This window comes from Dermacentor albipictus, chromosome 10 (assembly GCF_038994185.2).
Source record: "Dermacentor albipictus isolate Rhodes 1998 colony chromosome 10, USDA_Dalb.pri_finalv2, whole genome shotgun sequence".
Taxonomy (NCBI): Eukaryota; Metazoa; Arthropoda; class Arachnida; order Ixodida; family Ixodidae; genus Dermacentor; species Dermacentor albipictus.
Genome location: NC_091830.1, coordinates 52252933 through 52274221, shown reverse-complemented (window position 1 = coordinate 52274221; position 21289 = coordinate 52252933). Strand labels below are relative to the sequence as shown.

The window sequence follows — 21289 nt, the reverse complement described above, 5'->3', positions numbered from 1 at the left end:
GAAGCATGCTTCAGAATTTAAGACTTACTTTCAGAAGTGCGACGTCATGCAGAGCCGCTAACTTGCTTACGAATTTTGGGTGCAGCATCATCTTTTGAACTGGAACTTCTTTACCCTTGTCAAACAGGTTGGAGCCGTACAACACATCGACTTTTAGCGCATAGGCACCCCTGAAATAAAGAAGCGTATGTTAACAACTGTAAATAGAATAGCGTATATACATTAATTGCTTTTTTCGCTGGTAGATGTTTATTCTCTATACTGTGGTCAGCATTCAAGATAAGGAAGAGGCGTTCAGAGTATTGTGGGGTAAAAGAAGCCGACAACAGCTGGAGCCAACATCGTTACACGTATACGTAACTTTACCATATACGTGTAGAGGTTTTTAGGAAAGAATATGAACAAATTATGCAGATCACACGCACTACAGGAACAGATGCGATGCGAACCATTTTGCAGGTACCTTGTAGCTAGCATTGTTCGGGGTTCCGCTGTGCGATACAAAATGGACCAGCGTGTTTGTGAAAATTGAGTTGTTGTGAGAGGGGGGGGGGGGTAGAGCGGGGCGTGACCGATCGTATATGTGACGTCGTAAGCAGGACGACGACCAGGTTGAAGGTGATTGTACGAGGACGACGGTACAATTTCTACGCCGGCCGTTCGACGCGAACCATCGACATGCTAATTGTTGCTTTCCATGTCGGTAGCGAACGAGGGTACTCGGAGAGAAACGCGGATTGTGACGTCATCAGCGGCAATGTGCTACGCGATTGTACCGCTCGTGCCTACCTGCGGCTGTGTGATGTGATGTGAAATAAATCGTTGACGCCATTTTGAAATGTTAGAGCACGAACACCGTGGGTGATCGTCAAGCCGGTACAATGTCGCATAATTTTCTTTCGAGCACTACGCGGGAAAATGCCGAATGTCGGTCCCGGGGATAGTGAGATCTAAGACGGTGCCTCAGAACGCTAGCAGTCAAACGAAAAAGACGCGGAAGTGGCGCGCCCAGCCTTTCAAAGAGCTCGCTGCATTGTAATTCGACAAGTATGCGCGCGATCGTGGCCTATTACCGGTTTCGGGACAGCTTGCAAATATCAGTGACAGACGAGCAAAAATATAATCGACCCGTGTAGGCTTCGGTTCTCGACGGCAGAGGCTCGATTCCATCGTCGGTTAGGCATTTTCGTCTTTTTTATTAAAATCGTGGCGGAACAGGAAGCTACCTATACCCCGGTTACAGCTTTCTGTGGCAGCGCAGCCAAAGCTACGGAACTGAAGCGAACTTCTGTTCCTGTGCGCCAGGATGTAGTCGGCCAATGGGAACATCTGTAGACTACGCAGCGAAAAACAAAACATACAATTTATTCCTTCTTAGTAAATATTTCTCTTTTTTTTCAATACATGAAGCACTTGCGACTAAAAGATTACCGTTTCCTCCTCCTTCTCGTTTTCTAGCTTTCTGTTGTCCACGTCTGGTTTTGCTGCTACTGTAAGCATAGGTGGCGTGACTGGGTTACAGTCTCTAGGATTTCGGGGTTGCAGTCTTCCATGTCTGGCGTCACGCAGGGTTTCGCCCTCTAGCCTGCGCCGCCCGTGCGTCTCGAAGCGGGTAGCCATGGCCTACGCTACCGGGGGGCCACAGTGAGGCTTAGCGGGCCCATGCCGTCATCCGAGCCTTCCTAACGAGGGTTGCTTCTTTAGAGATGAGTGCGAGAGGACGGAGAAGCGGCGCAGGGCTGTTTGTTTACATAGGAGAAGCGAACTTATTTACAGGGAAAAGTCATACTCGCACTTAAGGGAGCACGGAGCGCCGTTCATTGTAGTACGCTGAAGCTACACGCCATAGCTACTGCGTCGTTCTGGGACAGCACCCTCCACTAGATCACTCGCTGGGTAACCGGGTAGTGTCCCACTGGAACAGTCCGGTGGTTCGTAACGACGCAGCACACTGCCTCCGAAGAGGAGAAGGATGACACGAGCCGGCTCCAAGCTGATTCTGGAAAGGGAAAGTCAGCATACCAGACCAAGTGTTTCAATGACTACAGGGGAGAGGTCCATGGCCCAAGCTCTCCAGGAGGTAAAGCCACTCCAGGTCCTGCCGTCTCTCGGTGAAGTTCGGGGAAACCCTCCGACATCTCCTTCCCAGGCCGAAGTCTGCCGAATTGCACCCACTGAAAGGCGCACCTTCTGGTAGAGAAGCCGAATCTTCCAGCATTTCAGTGTCCGTATCGACTCCGTGGAATGCTGTTTGACGTCGGTAACATACTGACCCCGGCCTCAGCTCTTCGACGAGTACGCCAAGCATCGCCCCTGCTGCCCGGAATATGTCGATTGGCCAGCGCGGACAACCGCTGGCCAGGGTGACAAAGGATGGTGACCAAGAAGACAGCTTGGCCTTCTGCAACAACTGCAAACTCGAAATGCTTCCAATCATCTCGCAACAACCGCCGCGGAAGAGCCGATCCCGGCAACGTAGTACCGCACAGCACGCAGGCGCCCGGTGAGAGATACGGCTTGGCTGCACTCTTCGGCCACAATACGCGACCTAGCATTCCCTGCGTGCAACAGGAGGTCTGCACGTGCCCACGATCCCACCGGAGGGCATCACCCACCACGGACCCCGGAACCGGGCTTCACAGTATAATTTTAATATGACTTGCTCAACTAGGAACTGAAACTTTCGATCCCAAAGTTTTGAGGGTGCCACCAGGGAGAGCGGTTGCGTTCCTCTGAGCCCGACGAAGCCTGACTGTCGCGCTGCACTACAGCAAATGTACGTAGAATTAAACCAAAGGCTCTAAGTAACTAATGCTTCATAACGCTTAGCCGGCTTAACTTCATCAACAGCCTCTTCATAATCAGTAACAGTGGACTACTTATCACACGTACTGGTGCAATAAGTAGTCTTGTCCACTCTGCGGATGCGTGGTCAAAGTATCGCCAATATTGTGGTCAGAATTCACAGTGCATGCTTGCACCTCACGAAGACGTTTCCTCCACGCAGGACAGGCTTTAAGGGAACCGCTAAAGTAACTTGCGTAACTTACGCACTAAGGACTTTTTAAAGAATGATCAACTCTTAACTAGTTCCCCGCACGCTTCAGCGAAAGCTCAGAACGCTACGAACATACGTGCGATCCAATCGTTAACATTCCCCCCATCTGCACAGGACATGCGCTAACAGAACGCTACCAATGCATCTCATTGCAAATCATGCGCTCACTTAAAACCATCGGCCTAAACCTTAACAGAAAACATTTAAACCTTTAACAAATGACGCTAACGTTTAGGTCGCTCACACACAAAAAAAAACATTTCACCGACGATTACGATACTACCTGATGCCGTAGGCTAAGGGTGCAAAGCGAGCTTGAGAGCCTGCGCCGAAAAGACTAGTGGCTTCTTGGGAGCACCTTCTCGCGCGCCCACTGTTGTAGGTCACATGACCGAGCGTGCGCTGGGCGAGGAGAGCGACCAGTGTCGGACATTCCTTTCGTGGAAAGACCACACGTTCATACACGTGCTAAGGATCGGATGTGTAAATACCGCAGAAAGACTCTCCCAGCAGGGTCGAATGACCTCCCTCAAATTCCTTCGTTTTTCAGTATAAAGAGTCCCTGGCTCAGATTTTTTCTGTAATGTTCAGCTCACAACCCCGAAAGTAGTGGCATGGTGTCTGCATACCGACACTTCTATTTCCGGAAGGTGAATCTTCAGGACCTTCTGTTCCCTTCGGTGCCACGCGATCAAGGCGTAGCAGCCCCATCCAAGGTCTACTGGACTTCTCGTGGGGCATCGACGTTACCTCCCCCGTCGACGTCCACATGACCGGCACAGTCACTGTAAATGACGCTGGTGGGAAAAATGTGTAACGCTTTCCATTCGTGGCATTACCTGCCGTCGAGCTGGCCATGTGCCGCACTTACCTTTGCGATTCTTCTTTTACTGTTCTATACTTTGCCCCAAAACCGCGGTTAAAGTGTCTGCTATTGTGTTAGACAGACACCGTGGTTTTAAAGCGAAGCTTTATTCTTTTTTTGCGTACTCTCTCGGACTTTCTTGACCATGGCTGCGGTCTTGCCAAAGAGGTCTCATGCTAAACAGCTCTACCATCTTTACTCTTCTTAAAGATGCCCTGGCTACTGGCCTTGTTTTAAACGGCATCGCGAAGTTGTAAATTTTACCTCAAAGAAAGAGATACGGCAGAACCACCACGCGACAACTCTCGACAGTAATTCGATTATCATTTAAGCAATGTAGCGGCTTGCTATATTTCTGAGGTCGCGTTTATTCAATGTCTGCAGTGGTCATACTGAGATTTCCGCCGCTTCGGCTACATGCGACGTACATCCCTTACAAAAAAAATTGTTGAAGGGTTATTGAAATGACATTGTCCAACGTCAATAAATGACCTTGAAAGATCATAGGGGAATTGTTGAAACAATATTGACGAATTTGTTGACAACTGTTGATAATTGGCCCGCGACATTTTGTCGGAACACCATTGAGGGTTTTCAATTTGAAAGATCATTGGTGTATCGTTGAAAATATGCATTTCGATGTTGAAAGCCCATTGAAGCATTGTTGCAGATAGTCTCAAAATTGAAAGCCCATTCAAGTACAAATGAAATGTGTTCGTTTGTCAAACTGAAAGCCCAGTGAAGCATTGTTGCAGATTTGTTAAGTCTCAACATTGAAAGTCCTTTGAAATATTATTGCAGCTGTGTTGAACGTCAACACTCCAGTTATGTTGAAAGCCCTTTATGCCCCATTGTGTATTTACCAGTGTTTAAAACTGCACTTTTTTTAAATACTGCTCAGCAATGTTGTGTTGTATATAATTATCCTTGATGTCATGTTGATGTTTGCTGTGAGAGGATAATGGTAAAATTTATATACAGGCAATTTTGCATTGCAGGCCTCGGTTACCCTGGCCTCAAAAGTATCCTCCTAGATTGCCTGTAATAAACCATATTGTAAAGCTGCTAGCAGTACTCTTATGTCACTTTTTCAATTGTCACAGCGAATGGTCCTTCACGAAGTCAAGAGTGCTAAACTGATGCAGACAAAAACCATTTTTCTAGGTGAAGCATTTATTTATAACCAAATATCTGTGTAAATGTACAACCATTCGTAGTTTGAGAACATCAGAAACTTCTTAAAAACTATTGCAACGTACAACCTTCCTGCAGCTTGGCGCCATAACAAAATTAAATACTGATAAACGTAGTCTGTATGGATCTCAAGTTAGCAAATTTTTTAAGAGAAATAAATCTTTATAAATTCCTAAATATATAAATCTACAAGCAGACTGACATGACAGTAAATAGGGACACTCAAAAAGGTAACTGCGTTCTTTATTAGGTAGCCAGTGGTACTATAACCATGGCACAAATCACTTTAGCCCACAGCAGTCACTGAGACACTGATATGCATGGTGGTTATCTTTAGGTTTTATGAAATTTATTAAAGGCTGGCTGTCGGAGCTAACCTAATTCTGGATACAGAGTGCCAGACATTACTTGCATGAGAAATCAAGACATTCCCAGCGAAATAACAAAAACTCACTTCCTAATAATTTTTTTATTGGTACCAGTAATTTTACAAGGTGTATGCAATTAGAACTATTTTCCAGAATCACACCAGTGGCTAGACACATGCCATCAAATTGAATGTAAAAATGCACTGATGTTCCACTTAAATTTTTTTAAGAAACGCACTGTTATGCATTAAAGCACAAAAGTAACAGGAATGCCTATGTACTTCATCTCATGTTTATGGAAAAATCTGAAATCTGGTGTCATCCTGGGAATTAACTTCAAGTGAATACGTCTTTCAAACTCCCTGACTACAATATGTAAACTGTAATATGTGCCGAAATGTTATAAGTGAATTAGTAAATTTGCCAGAATCAATTGAATGTGTTCCTATTTCGTGTTCTAGTTATGTCCACCTTCGATTGAATAATCTAGCTCTAGCTCAAGCACAAGAATTATGCTCCCTGGCAAAGGCAACATTAAAAAAATTTATGTGGATCTGAAAAAGTATAACTGTACAATCCTTATTTGGTAGTTGAATGGTGTGTGCCAATTTCAGTAAACCTTATCTACTTTTGAAACATGGCAATTGCACAAAGTGATCCTATGGGAGGAGTTTATTATGCTGCATTGCTGTTGCATGATCCAGCTCTGTTATCTCCATGAAAACGTTCCTGCGCAAGTCATTCCACATCAAGCGACTTATTCATATTGACTGCTTCAGATATTTATATGAAAAAAGAGCTATTAGTGACGTGCTGGAATACTACAAAATTATTCCTTGTGTGGGTTAATTTAAATTTTGTTCATTGCCACAAAAATAACGAAAAATACACACAAAGCAATCTGGTTTCATGCAAACATGGAGGGCACATCATTGCCATTACCAGAGAGCTTTTGTTGCACTTTATATTTAAGCCACCTTATACCTGTTAATTCTTACTCATGTATTTTAGATAGGAAAATGAACCATTTTTGTGAAGTTATGTAAAATGCAGTTTTTACTGAACAACTCTGACAATGGCACAGATGTACTTGCAGGTGTGTCATTCCATGCCAAATCGACCAGCTTTTTTTCGACACCACAGATAAAGCTTAAAACATCGCCGCACGTTTACTGGAGTTCAAAACTCCTTCCCCTTTTTGTTTATTTTTCTCAAACATTTTGTAGCAATTTGGTGACGGTATAGCTTTCCTGCTCAGCTGAGCTATAGGACATCAATCTACATTCTTTTTATCAAACGCACATTGTATTGGTCGAGGCCTTCAAATGCTGTGCATGGAAATACGGTGAAGTGATGTGGCTGTCAAAACAGGAAATTTTAAAAATATTTGAATGCTTCGAGTGCTTTTGGCACCAGGAAAAGTGAGTAAAATTTCAATGCAGTACTTTTTTTGTAACAAAATATTCAGAAGACAAATTAAATACAGAATGGTAGCCCGGGATACATAGTATAGCAGAAAAATATTTGAAGCTCTGAAGGTTTAGCTGATCGCCTGTAATTAAACTGTAAAATTCTAACATTTTGCAAGAAGCTTCATGTTCAAGCCAAAAACAACTTTGGTAGTTGGTCAAAAAATATGTGAAACATTATTAGATAGCTCTACATGTCTCCTATGCATGTGTGAAGTTAAAAAAGAAGGCATTATTTTTAAATGCAAAAAAAAACTTTTTTGAATTTTTGTCAGCAGTGCCTCTACTCGGATGTGCGCACAAGCTTGCCGGCTGGGAATGCAGACGACAAAACTGTGTTCGTCTGCAACACAGATGATAGAGAAGCGGTGTTGGTGTCTGCATCTTATTGCCAAGAGACGCATGCTCTAACGCAAGGAAGCTTGTGCTTGGTGTGGGCTGGGTAAACCATACAGTCATAGCACATAAAATATTGATACATGTTAAATTCGTGAGGGAGTCCTGAAGTGCTAAAAAATGTTTCATGCAGTTTACAAAAAGAAATATTTGCTATTACGTACACAGTAAATCCAGAAAGAGCGCTGATATTGTTCATGCAAAGCATTTTAAAGGATATGTCGCACTGAAATGGAATATACAGGGAGCACGACACTTTGTGCCCTGCTCCTTGGAACCTAATGACAATGCAAGTAGAAAACAGCTTCACAATTAAAACTGAAAACATACACGAGTATAAATATGTATCAGAGCCGGAACATGCTCATCTATAAAAGTCATATGTACCGTGTTCAGTCAAATGTGGTCAGATGTCATCGGCGACCACTTCTCGCATTCATGTTAAAAAATATGAGTCGAGACTGCGGCGCTTGACATCCCCTGCCTTTGAAATGAGAAAAAAGGCAGCCATAGTTTATTAACTAGTTTTTGTGACTAATTATATCAACAATCTTTCCTTGCTAGAATACAAGGCTTGATATATTTATGCTGTATATGTGGTCCACAAATGAACATTATAAAAATAATTTATCGCACTTAAAGAATAATACCTTTTCATAACTAGTAACACGCATAGCAGACATGTAGGGCTATGTAATGATGAGTGATATGTACTTTTGCGCTGGCCACCAAAGCTAATTTGTTCAGCTTCAACATGAAGCTTTTTGCAAAGCATTTGAACTTTAGTTCATTTTTTTATTTGATCAACTGAACCTCAAAGGCTTCAAATATTTCGCGGCTATCTCAAGTCAACCAGGCTTTTTGTGCCTTCTGTATTTCCCTGCGTTAAAGAAAGAAATTGAAACTTTGCAATTTTTGCAGTCACACCCCTTCAGTTTCTTTACATGAACACCATCTGGATCATACAATTTCCCTTTGAAAAAGAACGAGGATATGTCGTCCTTATAGCTTAGCTGGGCAAGAACAGTCAATTTTTGCCAAAATTCTATAAACTTTTAGGAAGGAAAATAAATGGGGAAGGAGAGTGCGGAGCTTCAAACGCATCAAAATTTTTTAAACTATATCGGTTATGGTAAAAAATGCTGTTTGGTTGCCCTGGAATGACTCAGGTGTAAGTACGAAAGCAAATGTTTTCAAAATTTTTCTCATTGTACCTACTTTTTGAACATCAAGCAAGCTTGAAATGGTTTGCCATAATGAAACAGTTCTTGACACAACTGGGTGGTTTGGCATCAAATGACGGAAGACACTTAAAAAATACAATAATAAGAAAACACTATCCTTGCTGGAAATATGTCAAAAACTAACATAAAATGTAGTGAAATATACCAACGCGCAACACTTGTGCTATGGATTAAACAGTCCAATGTGGGCATCTCAGGAGACGCATAATTAACATAAATAAAATTAACATAAAACTGTCAAGGCATAGAAAGGCACATTTGTACGCTCCTATGAGAAATCTTAATTGGGCTCTTCAATGGACTAACACAAACATAAACGAACATAAAAATGCAGAGAGTTACAAAAGCACAGCACTTGTGTTTTGGTTTGAGCTGTCCAACTTGGGATCTTCAAAGGCTTTTGGTCCCATATGAGAAGCGAGCCCAGAGTTCTTTACATAGGGCATGTTGGTACCACGAGATCTCCGACACGTAAAGCCTGCAAAAACAACAAAAGGCCAGAACGAGCTTTAAAAGGGAACTTCCACATGTAAGAGCGTGACATACAGTATGCATTCGTTATAATGAAATCAATTTGTGCATTTGTCTTGCCTTATGCCAACTTTCCGCGGGCACAGCTTCACAACATGGCCATTTCAATATATTCAATGCGGCACATGACTCTACTAAGTGTCAAATGCAGAAAAGGGCAAAGAGGAACAACACACTGTAGCAAAATAACTTGATGAATATCCTCAATGTCGAAGATGTGAACTTTGCTTGCTTACAGACAAAATGGTTAAAACAATTTCCTGTTCCTAAAGAAACCGAAACTACTGACAATTAAACCTATTTCCTGTAACTTTCATAATTAAAATGTGCAGCACATTACTCTGCTTTTCCATGCGACAAATAAAATACCGTCTTGTCACTAGAATTCAGTGCGGCTTCATTTGAAGTTAGGTTTCACGAGTTCACATGCAATTGGACTCCACTTCTCGCCTTAAGATAGCTTACGACTTTCTACCTAAAAGAAAATAACGCTACAGCGAAGTGTTTTCTGCCTCAATGACTGAACAACTGTTATAACAGCTGTTGCTTCTTCCAGAAGGAACATAATGTTCCTTCTGTAAGAAAAAATATATTGGTGAAATAGGACAATAAATAAACGTCAGATTAAACGGACATCGCGCGGACACAGCTAAAAAGCTTCCCAAAGCAGTCGCCGAGCATTTCAACCAACCAGGTCATAACTTTGACAAACTTAAACTCCACATCTTACATTCAAATTTCCGTTCTGAACGAGAAATGAAATACAGAGAATCATACCTCATCCATAAGTTCAAAACATTGCAACCAATAGGCATAAACGTCTCAAAGAGAGCTTTAGAATCTATTCGCTATGCTAAACTTCAAGCTATAGGCAACAACACTAAGTTTGATTTCTTGGCGTATCCCCCCTCCCTTTTTTTCCTTTCCTTTCCTTTTTTTTGTCAGCCGGCGTGTCAGAGACCCTTGACACGCCGGCTAACACGCATGCGTTGAGGAACCGGGAGGGGGGGGGGGTTCCCTGGCTTTGACCTTGCACACAGCGTTTCGTTACTCTCAATTCGACACGCTAACACATTTTCACTCGTTTCCGCACGCTCCCGCCTCACACCCTCTCCCCTTTAGAAGAACCCCACCTATATACACTGTGGCGAAGAAAGCATATGTCGCCTTGAAGAAGACAAGTCCACTTGTCGAAACGTTGGCCCCTGCATTCACCTTATTCATTTTTTGCTCATTGACATGCAGAATGTGAGAGATACGATGAAATCCTCAGTCTTCTAAGAGCCACACGGCAGAGGACTGACTTCTTTAACACTTTGAGGTTCACTGCCGTACATCCGTGGCTGCGACGGAACATTTTGAAAAAATGTGCCTTTGCAGAAGAAAGTGTTGCGTAGCATCAACCTGGAGGTGCTGTAACCTTCTGGGACTTTAGAAAATATTCTTGTGCTGTCGCCCCTTGGGTTTCTCCAAAACTGATATTTCACTTAGCTCTTTGGTGTCTGTCATTGCAGTAGTTTGGGAGTGTTGCTACTTCACCTAGTTTACTATAAAACAAGTTTTTGTAAGTTTTATTACACAAGAAAGTTATGCTGCTTTATCCTGCATATAAAAACGAAACATGCAAAACTGCAAATACTAAAAGGGTTTTGCCGCTTTATTGTCACTTAAAACAATTATTTACCAGTTTTTTTTTTCGAGAACTCGCTCTGAAGAACTCAAATCTGCAATGAAAATATTAGGGATGCGCGAATAGTGATTGTTGACACCAAATCAAATAATGCCAGAAGCAAAAAGAATATTGCATAGCTTCTGAATAATGAACAGCAGCTATCACAATTAATGTAAAATGATGTCACATCCTAGTATTCTTAAAGTTAGCAAGTTTCTGTCATTGCATACTATGTTATGAAGAGCTCTTCATTGAAAGCACAAATGGAGCAGGAAAAAGTGTCTTCACATGAACAGGACTCTTCAGAAAGCATAAATTATTGCTGTACAGCCTCTAAACTACAGCTCCATAAGTAACGTATCCCGGTCCGCTATTCGTACATGTTCTCACGTTTTATGTCTATACTATGTTATTGGAGGTGAAAATTTGCCATACTTTGGCTAAAATTTTATGTTTTATTGGTGTTTTGAAATATTTGAATAATATTCGCATTTGCAAATAGTGAACATCAAAAGACCGCATCGAATAGGACACAGTTCAGTTCGAAAGTTTCTAGTATTTGCACAACACTAAAAAATATATAAGTCCTAAATTATAGAGGCATACTTTTGCCCATAATGTGATCCTCAACGGGCTAAACAAGAGCGACAGAAAAGCCCATTCATATTTTTGATAAATTTAAACCCATAATCTACTTGGCATTGGTTCATAATAACCCTGTTAACAGGTAGGTGAAGTAAGGAAACAGGAAACAATTATAACAATTTCAGAATCGGAGTAGTGGACATGTCCGATGGTCTGTAAGAAGCTTTATACATATCGAACGGAGAAGATGAAAAAAGAAAGTTGAATGCGCGCGAACTGGTGGAAAACAAAACACGCGCGGTTGGCAAGGCGTATAACTCGATAATTTCGCAGCGCTCGGTGGCACCCCCCCCCCCCCCACACCTTTGTATCTGACATATCGCATAGAATCGCATGTACACCCTTGAAAGTTTTTATTATTATTGCGCGATAGACCCATTTGTGTTTTCTTATCACGCGAACGTCGGTCGCATGGCGTGTCAGCGGCCTTGCAGCAACGCCTGGTCACTCGATCCTAAAGTGACCAGCGCATCAGAATACATTTTCGCCGATCCCACCCGCCCTCGTTGATACAAGCCCGCTCACACGCCATGTAATAGACAGCGTGGCGCAAACGAATTATTCTCGATTACAGTACATATCGGATGGTTTCACGTCCCATTGTTTTGCGCTCATTAATAAGGCTAACTTAATCGGTGCTCGAACACCGTATCGGAAATCATGGCGTACAACATGCCCTGTTTTAGCTGGCACCACATAGCTGCCTTACGTCACCACAAGCGGACAGTAAAGTTAAACCACGACAAAACTCCATGTTATATACCACACATTTGGTGCTGTACAACCAATTCTCACAACGAAAAGATAGTGCTAGGACTGAAAAGTAGAAAAAAAGTACGCCCAACACACGCACAGGCGCTGAAGGAACTTCCGCGCTTTCGTTCACCGCGTCGCAATGGACGAACAAGAAGAATTCGAAAAACTCACTCACCTTTGATGTCGCTGATTCGGAGGCGATGATGGCGATCTTCGAGGCAACAAGCCCATAAAAAGCGAGCAACACGCTGGAATATTCCAAAGAAGTCACAGCGAAGCACACGAAGAACGCAGAAAACGCAGGAAGCTCACAAGCAAACGGTGTGCACAAATTCCCGCAATGCGCGAAGCTTCAACAGCGCAAACGCGCAATCATACAAGTGGACTCATACAAATACGCGCTTATATTATCATAAATTGTAACATTTGGTAACCAGTGTTGTAATATCATGTTATTGCTGAAGAATTGCTGCGATTTGCAAGTGTATGAAAGTGTTCTGCTTCGCTTCTTTGATGAACTACTTTCTTTAGCATAGTAACGCAGTGCACCGGTCGGAGCTAATGGAGTGCCCGGGAAATAACGCGAAATTAAAACGCTGCAAACGCCGCGCCATGTGTGAGCGCGCAGTTTTTATTGTTTAGGTTTAAAAACAAGTATTGCTTGCCCCAACCATGCGAACTGAACTATTGACCAGAACTATTACAGAAATGTCCCTGTTTGTGCTTCTTAGTTCGACGTCATGGCAAACTGCAGATGGTCTGTCGTCCCATTCTTTAAACATATGTGCGTGTGCTTCTGCGCTGTGCGAATTGTCACCGGGCAAGTACAGCAGCACAGATTGCGCTTGGTGGCCAAGCAGATTCCCAGCACATCGGCCAGCCTCCCGTCTATGTCACAGAAAAGATTTAGGCCTCCATGTGAAATATGAGCGCCATGTAGTACATATTGGCCAAGCTTTTCGTATTGTTCTATTGCGCACTAACGCGTAGCACCTAAGCGACACGCGCTCTGTAAAAACGATGTTCACTACTTTCTCCGCCTCACCCGCCGTGCTGGCGTAGTGGCTGAGGTATTGCGCTACTAAGCTGAGTGCTTGGGATCTAATGGCGGCCGCGGCGGCTGCATTTCGACGGGGGTGAAATGCAAGAACGCCCGTATGCTGTGTGTTCGCTGCAGGTTAAAGAACCTAAGGGGGTCAAATTAAATATGGAGTTTCTTACTACGGCTCACAATCAAAGCGTGGTTTTGGCACGTGAAACACAAGACTTGACCTTTTAAACTTTCTCTGCCACCTTGACCATCTTTAACATGGACCCATGCAATGCCGTTTCCTAACACACAACCAGGACACTGGTCACTTACAATGGACGCTGATGCATGCAGGATGCGTCCAATCATCGGTTGTTTGTCACTGCTTGTAGGGACGTTTGCCTTCTCAAAGTGCATATATATATATATATATATATATATGCCTCTGTATGCGCGGTGGGTGTTGCTGCTAATTTTAGGCCGAGTTTAAACTATATGCACTCCATGACGACGCGACGAAATGCATATTCCTTACTTTTGTATGTAGCGTGTCGCGCTATTTTTGTATTTTGCTTAATTAGCTAATTAGTCAAGGATAATTAACCAACTTCTGAAGCAAGGAAGCTAGGAAAGAAATTCCAATAAGAAAGTTGCACAGCAGTTGGCAACACGTCCAAATAAATAGTCTCTGTCTTTCTATCTGTTAAGTATTACTGTTTTTCAGCTTACTGCGGATGCCCACGAAATACAAAAAAAAGCACCACGTGACATGCCCGCCTGCGAGTCGTGATTGCACTGCTCCTAAGCCGTCCGCGCACAAACGAACATAGCATTTAACTGGTGTGAACACCCATCTGCTTATCGCCATCATGAACCGAAGCGAGGGAAGCACATCGCTGGCGTCAATACCACAGCCAACGCCTTCGCCACTGCGCTGTCGCCTTTTAGGCGGCAGCACACCCTGCTCGATGCTATGGTCGTTTGGGAGCGCTGAAAGCACGGCTCGCAAGCGGGTATGTCACGTGATAGTTTGTGTATTTCGCGGGCATCCGCAGTAAGCTAAAAAATACTAACACTTATTAGATAGAAAGTTAGAAATTGCCTAATCGGACGTTTTACAAAGTGCTCTAGAACTTTCTAATTAGAATTTTTCGCCTAACTTTGTTGCTTCAGAATGGCTAGTTTTCTGGACTAATTAAGTAATTAAGAAAATACAAGAATAGCGTGACACATACAAAACTGAACAACATGCATTTGGTCGCGTCGTCTTATCCCGTACAAAAATGACTGTCGATTAACCATTGATATACTGTTGAGGAATTGTTGAAACAACGGACTTCAACAAATTTTCAAGAGCAATTGAGTTCGCTCAACACTTGCACAACAATATTACCGGTGAGTGTTCTCAATAAACAATTTATTGGGTAATTTGCGTTGATTTTTGTAGTTGTTTTTTGTTGTGTAGCAGTTCAGTCCAGTATCAATAATTAGGACTCGCATATGAAGACATTCCAAAAATTTAATGCGAAACGTTCCAACCTCATTGCTGTCGCTTTGCGGCAGGTAGGTTCTTCTTTCGCCTCGTTTTCATAAAAAGAAAATAATTGTGACCGATGGGGTTGCATTGAACGTAGGCCGTTGAGCCCGTTGCTCTAACCATTAGGCCACGAACACGCACATGCTCCTTTTGTTCGACAGCCAGTAAGTTCTGAAATGCTTGGCGCGTGCGCAGCGTGCCACTTCCTGGTGCTGTCGCTACAGCTGGTGCTTTGAAGCGCCTATCTCCGGGACCGCCCCACTTTCGTAGCCATTTTCGCTACGTAAGAACTGCAGCGTTAGACTAGCTTCATGACCGCCCAAATTCATAACAATTTATTTCTTCGCCGGTGTACGAATGCCATCGTCGTTTTAACATACAGTACATGACATAACCATTGGTACGATCCGAAATGAGCACGTTTCGGGGAGCAGAAGAATGCGAAATTCACTTGCCAACACGGTGACTACGCGCATGTGGAGTTCCCCAAAAGTAGACACGGCGGCAGCGCGGCCGGCGATAAGACAGGCGCCGACACGCGACGACGCTACCTTCGAGCATCCGACGCGCTGTGGGAACCGTAGCATGCAAGCGGCGCACACGCTGCTAACATACATGTGAGAGATCTTCGAATTTCCTGCGACGCACGCTCTGTCCGGAAAGTAAATATACCTATTTTTATCCAACGGCCGTGGTACTAGAGATAAAACAACGAACACGCTTTGAGATCGCAGCGCGCGGCCGCTGTAACCAATGACTTCAAAGAGCTTCTGATTCAGAAACAGCCGCAACAGTCCCGCAGCTAATCGCTGTATCTGCGGCTGCTCCCGACTTTCGCCTTGCAAGAAGCATGCGATTTATTTGAGCCTCGCCGAACTGTCGTCCTCTCCCAAGCCTGAAGGACAGGTCCCGTATGTTCAGTGAAATAGAAGAACACCAAAGCGAAATGAAAGAAACACAGGTAACGGACTGTTATCACACCTTACTTGTCACCGCGTCATCTGCAAAGATGCTATAAACTATTCCAATAGCGTTACTTTTGTAAAAATAATTAAATTAGTAGTAATTTTTATTTCTAGGTGGTGCTACCAGCGTCAAGGCAGCGTTCGGGTGTGTGCGTGTGCGCACGCGGTTGCAACCATTGTAGCTTCGTTTTGAGCACACTTTTGCAACAGCACACATCGTTACCGCTAGTTTCGTAGCCGCATATTTTGGTCGTAGTACTTGCTGTTTACGCTACAAATTAGGTTGTTCTTGAAACTTTATGAAGCTTAGTGGATGAAAAATTATTACAAATAATTAGTCGTGTTTCCGTGCCATTATTTTGTGTTTGAAATGATTTTATAACTCCATACGATAGTGAAGCTGTGAACGGCTTTCGGGCTCAGTTAGTTGCTTGCCTCGTCAGGTAGTTCACGTTTCGTGCTTTTCGATAAAGTATTTTTTTTCTTTTCGGCCATCCTGACGCACATTTTAGTGAAATGCTTTAACGACGATAAGTGGGACGTTTATCCGTCGAAGTCGTTGGCTGACTCAGCTACTAGTCTTCGACTGATGTGCGAGCCTGGCTGTTTTGATGAGTTGCGCGGCAGAGGTCATGATGCCTGTTGGAGAGAAGGCACCCCGAAAGAGCCGCAGCCGAGCTTCTGCAGATAGGTAAGTAATCTCGTTTTCTTGGGCACGTAGCCTTTTATCTATTTTGACATTGACAAGCGTGAGATGTTAAGCACTTCTTCAAGCAAACCGTATGCCCGCAGCGAAAGCGTGCGATACTAACGCTCGCTGCCGCCGTCACTTCGTTTGAAACAATGGTAGGCGAAGAGGCAGCGGCGCCCCACGTGCGTAAAATTGCATTGCATCATTTGTTCCTGCCTAATGACCTTTCCTTAATTTGTATGAGAGAACACAATTGGAACATAAGGATCAGCTTCTCTGAGCAGTGATAATTTTGTACAGTGGCCGCGCCATCTTTCATAAGGGCTCACGTGGGCCGACTAAGCGCTTGTTATCGCGTTCCGATACGTGAGAGGCGCGCTGCCTTTGAAGGTATTTAGGCAGATACTACGAGCTTAGGAGAACCGGGACAAATAATTGTGCAGCAGGTGTGCAGCTGTGCTACGTTTGTAAAGCACTCGTACTGGAAGGCAGTGTTGCACTTGATGCTTACGCATTTCGTAACTATGGCGGCCGCCGTGGCAATATGGGGCTCGAGGTCGTGGATACGATCCCTGCAGCGGCCGCATTCCAACGGAGCGGAATGCAAAAACGCTCGTGCATTGTGCATTGTATGCACGTAAAAATTTCCAGAAAGTCAAAATTAATACGGAGTCCCCAACTACGACCTGCCTCATAATCAGAGCGTTGGTTTCGCCCGTAAGACATCATAATAATTTTTTTTAATCCGTAGTGGCTCATCGTATACCATACGGTTAGTGTGATCACCTTTTGTGCCGTAGCGGTTAAGCGTGCCTCGATTTAGGTTGCACCTAATGGTGCGGCGCACCGCAAAATATATTTCGCCTCTTTGCGATTTGCGGAGAACGGCCAACCGATAAGTCGCAGCTCCCGCGCGGTGACTGTCCACAGATACACAGCGCAAATGAACAGAGGTGTGGTGACGACGTCGGCAAAGAACACAGCCGCCGACGGGCTCGCCTTATCGCCTATCACAGCCAAAACTACCACGGTACGCAAATTTATCTAGCGCGGCGCGTTTCTGTTGAAGGCGTATTGGCGATAATTGGCGATAACCGAAACATGCCACCGTTCTCTGCTGCCTCTTTGAGCTGGGCCGATCCGAATGTGCGCTGCTTGCAGAAGCGAAAGGAGCGCCACTCAGCGCGTTTTCGCCTCGAGCGCCGTTTGCGTGGTGAATGTCGCGTGCATGAAGCTGGCTCACTGCGCAGACGCTACCGCACAAAACGCGCAAGGGCGTGTACGCGACGTTCTGCACAGAAATCGCGTGGGATGATCGGAGACACGCCGGAGCGGCTAGCTTCAAAGAAGCAGTGCGTGTTCTCACTCGTACAGGAACGCTCACGCTCGCATCGCTCTCGGCGTATCTTTAGGTCATTCCTGCTGCTGGACTTCTACCCAAACATTTGATATCTGCTTTGTGTTGGCAATGCACTGTAGCGTGGTCTTTGGTGCTGCGAGAGAGCCGGGAATATTTCTCCCCGCTGTGAAACATCGCTGTGCGTGTCTTAGCTAACATTTACCGTAGTGACCCATTTCTTCCTTTTCTAGACAGCAATTGTAAAGAGTCGCAAATTTTGACTTGCCAGTATAGTGTGTACTTCTATTTTGTGCGTAGTTATGTGCAGTGTGTGGCAGATTCTGAATCCGCGCAATCTCATTTTCTGTCCGCATTCCCTTCTCGCAGGTTACACATGCCGCAAATGCCGAGATGCTAAAGTGTTCCACGTCAAGAGCAGCTTGGCGTCGTGCAAGAGACACCCGTTGATATGTGGCTGATTCACTAGCAAACTCGCATCTCTATTGCCACTCTCCATCAAGTTGGAATTTAACTAGTTTTTGTGCTGCTCTGTGGTGTACTAGCTGCCGCATGGACGCTGTGAAGGCGTACTTTCGATTTGCTCTGGCTTTTAGTAGTGAAGGACGGGCTACCTTTTGAGGGAGGTATTTCCTTTTGCTTGCGAGGATGTTTACCAGCCTAACCAAGTGATACGTGCGTACTGGAAACAGCAACGCGAACAGAGGCGGACGACGGACGACGAAATAGGTAGGAGCACACACAAGCGCAAGTTCAGCTAAGTTTATTTTTGAAGACAGGGGTATTAAAGACGCTGGTCAACTTGACAAAGTTAAAGAGCCGTGCATGCGTAGCAGAAACAGCCACGAGCGACAAGAAAAAAATATGATAAAGCCATGTCATGTAGAATAAACGTGCGTGAAAAACGAGAAATATCGGACAAATCTTTCGAAAAAGCGAAATATTTGTCCGATGAGTGATACTACCCAACGAGAAATACTCTTGAGGACTGCAAGTCTTTCCCACTAAGGGCAACAGATAACTTGGTTATGCATTTCTTTCGTTTGTGATCAATAAATATTGCTTCTGGAACTCCTCTCGGTTGAGGTATAGAGCAGAAAGAACGGTTGTTTCATCACAAAGACCAGAACACAGGAGGACTTATGGAAGAATTATTTATTGATCGCGAAGAAAAATTCATAAGCAAGATTTCTGTGACCCTTAGTGGGTAAGAGTTGCTGCAGTATTTCACGTTAATATCACTTGCAGGACAAACCTATCATGTGTGTATTTTTTTTACGCACATGTTTGTTCTGCAGGACATGTCTTTCGGTCCTTTTTTGATCTGCCGAGCTGTTTCTGCTGCGCATCCATGGCTTTTTCTTTGTGAAGTTGGCCAACGTGTTTAAAATCTTTGTCCTCCCGAATAAACTTCTAGTTGAGTCAGCCTTCATGTGTGTTCCTACCTTAATTCATCCTTCTCGTCTGTTTGGGTGGTTGTCAAATATATATGTACACCGAATTGTCGAAGTGTCCAAAGAATTGATACATGAAATACCTGCGCTGTTTATTTCAGGAAGAACGCTACAGGGTCTTATGTTCTGTTTTTAATTAATATACATTTTTCTACTTCAACTTCAAGGAGTCCCCTGAGGAAGCCAATAAAAGTGATGGTAACTTCATTTGTGTGAGATTTATGAATTTCATCCATTCAAGGCATGACATGTCACAAGCCTGTAGGTATGCTAGTATTCGTACGTTTTAAACATACTAAGCTCTAGTTTTTGGTTCTCATGACACTGCTTTGTACTGTGCTGCATTCTCCAGGCGCAGGAACCTTCTTTTATGCCGTCAGTGGGCTCTTTTGTAAATATTGGAGAAAAAATTGTCTTGAGCTTAAATATGCATATATATCACTTATAATTTCTTTTCAACATGGCTGCTGTATCTCCCTCCGTCTTTGTTATGCTTTGTCCCAATTTTTTGCAACTTTTATGTATTTTCTGCAATAAAATTCTGGTAGCATTTTAATAACATTTTACCTACGCAATTGAGGTCATTGGTTTTTCGTATACGCATTTATTTGCGTTTTTCACTGTCTCACCAATCTGGCTGCCTAGTCATTGAAACCTTTTCCCATCCTTTATGATGATTTCTGGGGTACTAGATATTGCAAGTGCAGGTGACCACCTATTTGGCTCTTTGGAATTGTGTTAGCCGTGTGTTACTACCAATTTTCTGTGCTAAATAATTGTTTTCTCTTATCGTTCAAGGTATTAGCCTTGCCTTATCTCTTTATTGACTGAGGTACCACTTAGTTGCTGGATAGAGTGAAAAAGGCCCTAAAAAGTGCTCTAATTGGCTTTGTGCAAGTCCAGAAAAATTAACTGAAAATGAGCTCACTAAATTGAGGAAATACGACCAACAAACTTCTGTACCTCAATTTAAAATATACAAATGGTGTACTGTTCTTGCAAGCCTGGCTCGTCAGAAACATGATTCCGGTGTTCACCATGCCAGAAAAGTTTCTAAATGATGTCTCATCAATTAATAGCTAAGTTGAGTGATGTTATTTTATAAAATAATTGGGCAACCTGAAAATATATACATCTCTAAGACAAAAAGCTCAGACAAGTCTACTTTGGTACTTCATTAAATTTTAATCGTGGTGAAAGACGTCTGCTAAAGCTTGTATATATTTACGTGAAGTCATTTGTTTCAAGTCTGTTATTTTGCCTTCTCACAATCAGCCGTAACTGCTCCTGTGATGGGTTAGTCTGCGAAACATTTTAATGTAACAGATTCAGATGTCTTGTGTGTGTTCACACGCAAGCAGATTTAAGTGTTCATGTGTTAAAGTTGGTTGTTAAAGGGGTATGCTTAAGCCCTGCCTTTTCAGTCGCTTTGCCTTCTAGTCATAAACTTAAGTCGCAAGGGAAGACGGCAATGATCGTGTTGATTTAATTCATATGTATAGGTTTTTTCAGATGTATTTACTCTGTTAAGAGTGCTGTAAGTACTAGCCTGTGTCTCCAGGTTCGATGTAGTGGTGCTTTATGTACTGTAGTAATGTTTCATGCACATGCATCTTTAGTGCAAATAAATGTACTTCAAATTGATCAGTCTCTCCTTTGCTTTTGTTTGTGAAAGTTATGAGCAGGCACCGGGGCATGCAAGTATGAATAGCAAAGCAATTTCAATATATGAATAAAAATGCACTAGCCCAACGAAATGTCAATCATATTTCAATGGCCACTTCTGAAATCTCCATGCCATCTCAACTGGGCCACAACGTACTTTTCAGTGCTGTGACAACAATAACTCAACAACAGGTCAACATAACTACCACAACATCAATTCAATGCATTATCAACGGTAACCCAACAACCATTCAACAAAATGAACACAACGAGCCGTTTAAGCGCAACGGAATTTCAATGGTAACTTAACAATTAATAAACATTGAGACACCCAATGGTGTTCCAATTAAATTTCAGTGGCCAATATTCATGACCACTCAACAATCAGCCCA

The 21289-nt window shown here is 43.4% G+C and overlaps 1 protein-coding gene across 1 annotated transcript in view; it reads right to left on the bottom strand.

Annotated features, from left to right (window-relative positions):
• The window catches only part of LOC135907650 (chymotrypsin-1-like), a 111219-nt gene that overhangs the window by 52512 nt on the left and 37418 nt on the right, over positions 1–21289 (bottom strand). The window contains exon 5 of the mRNA XM_065439346.1: positions 29–170. Within this exon, the coding sequence (XP_065295418.1) occupies positions 29–170 (142 nt within the window). The remainder of the gene's footprint in view (positions 1–28; positions 171–21289) is intronic.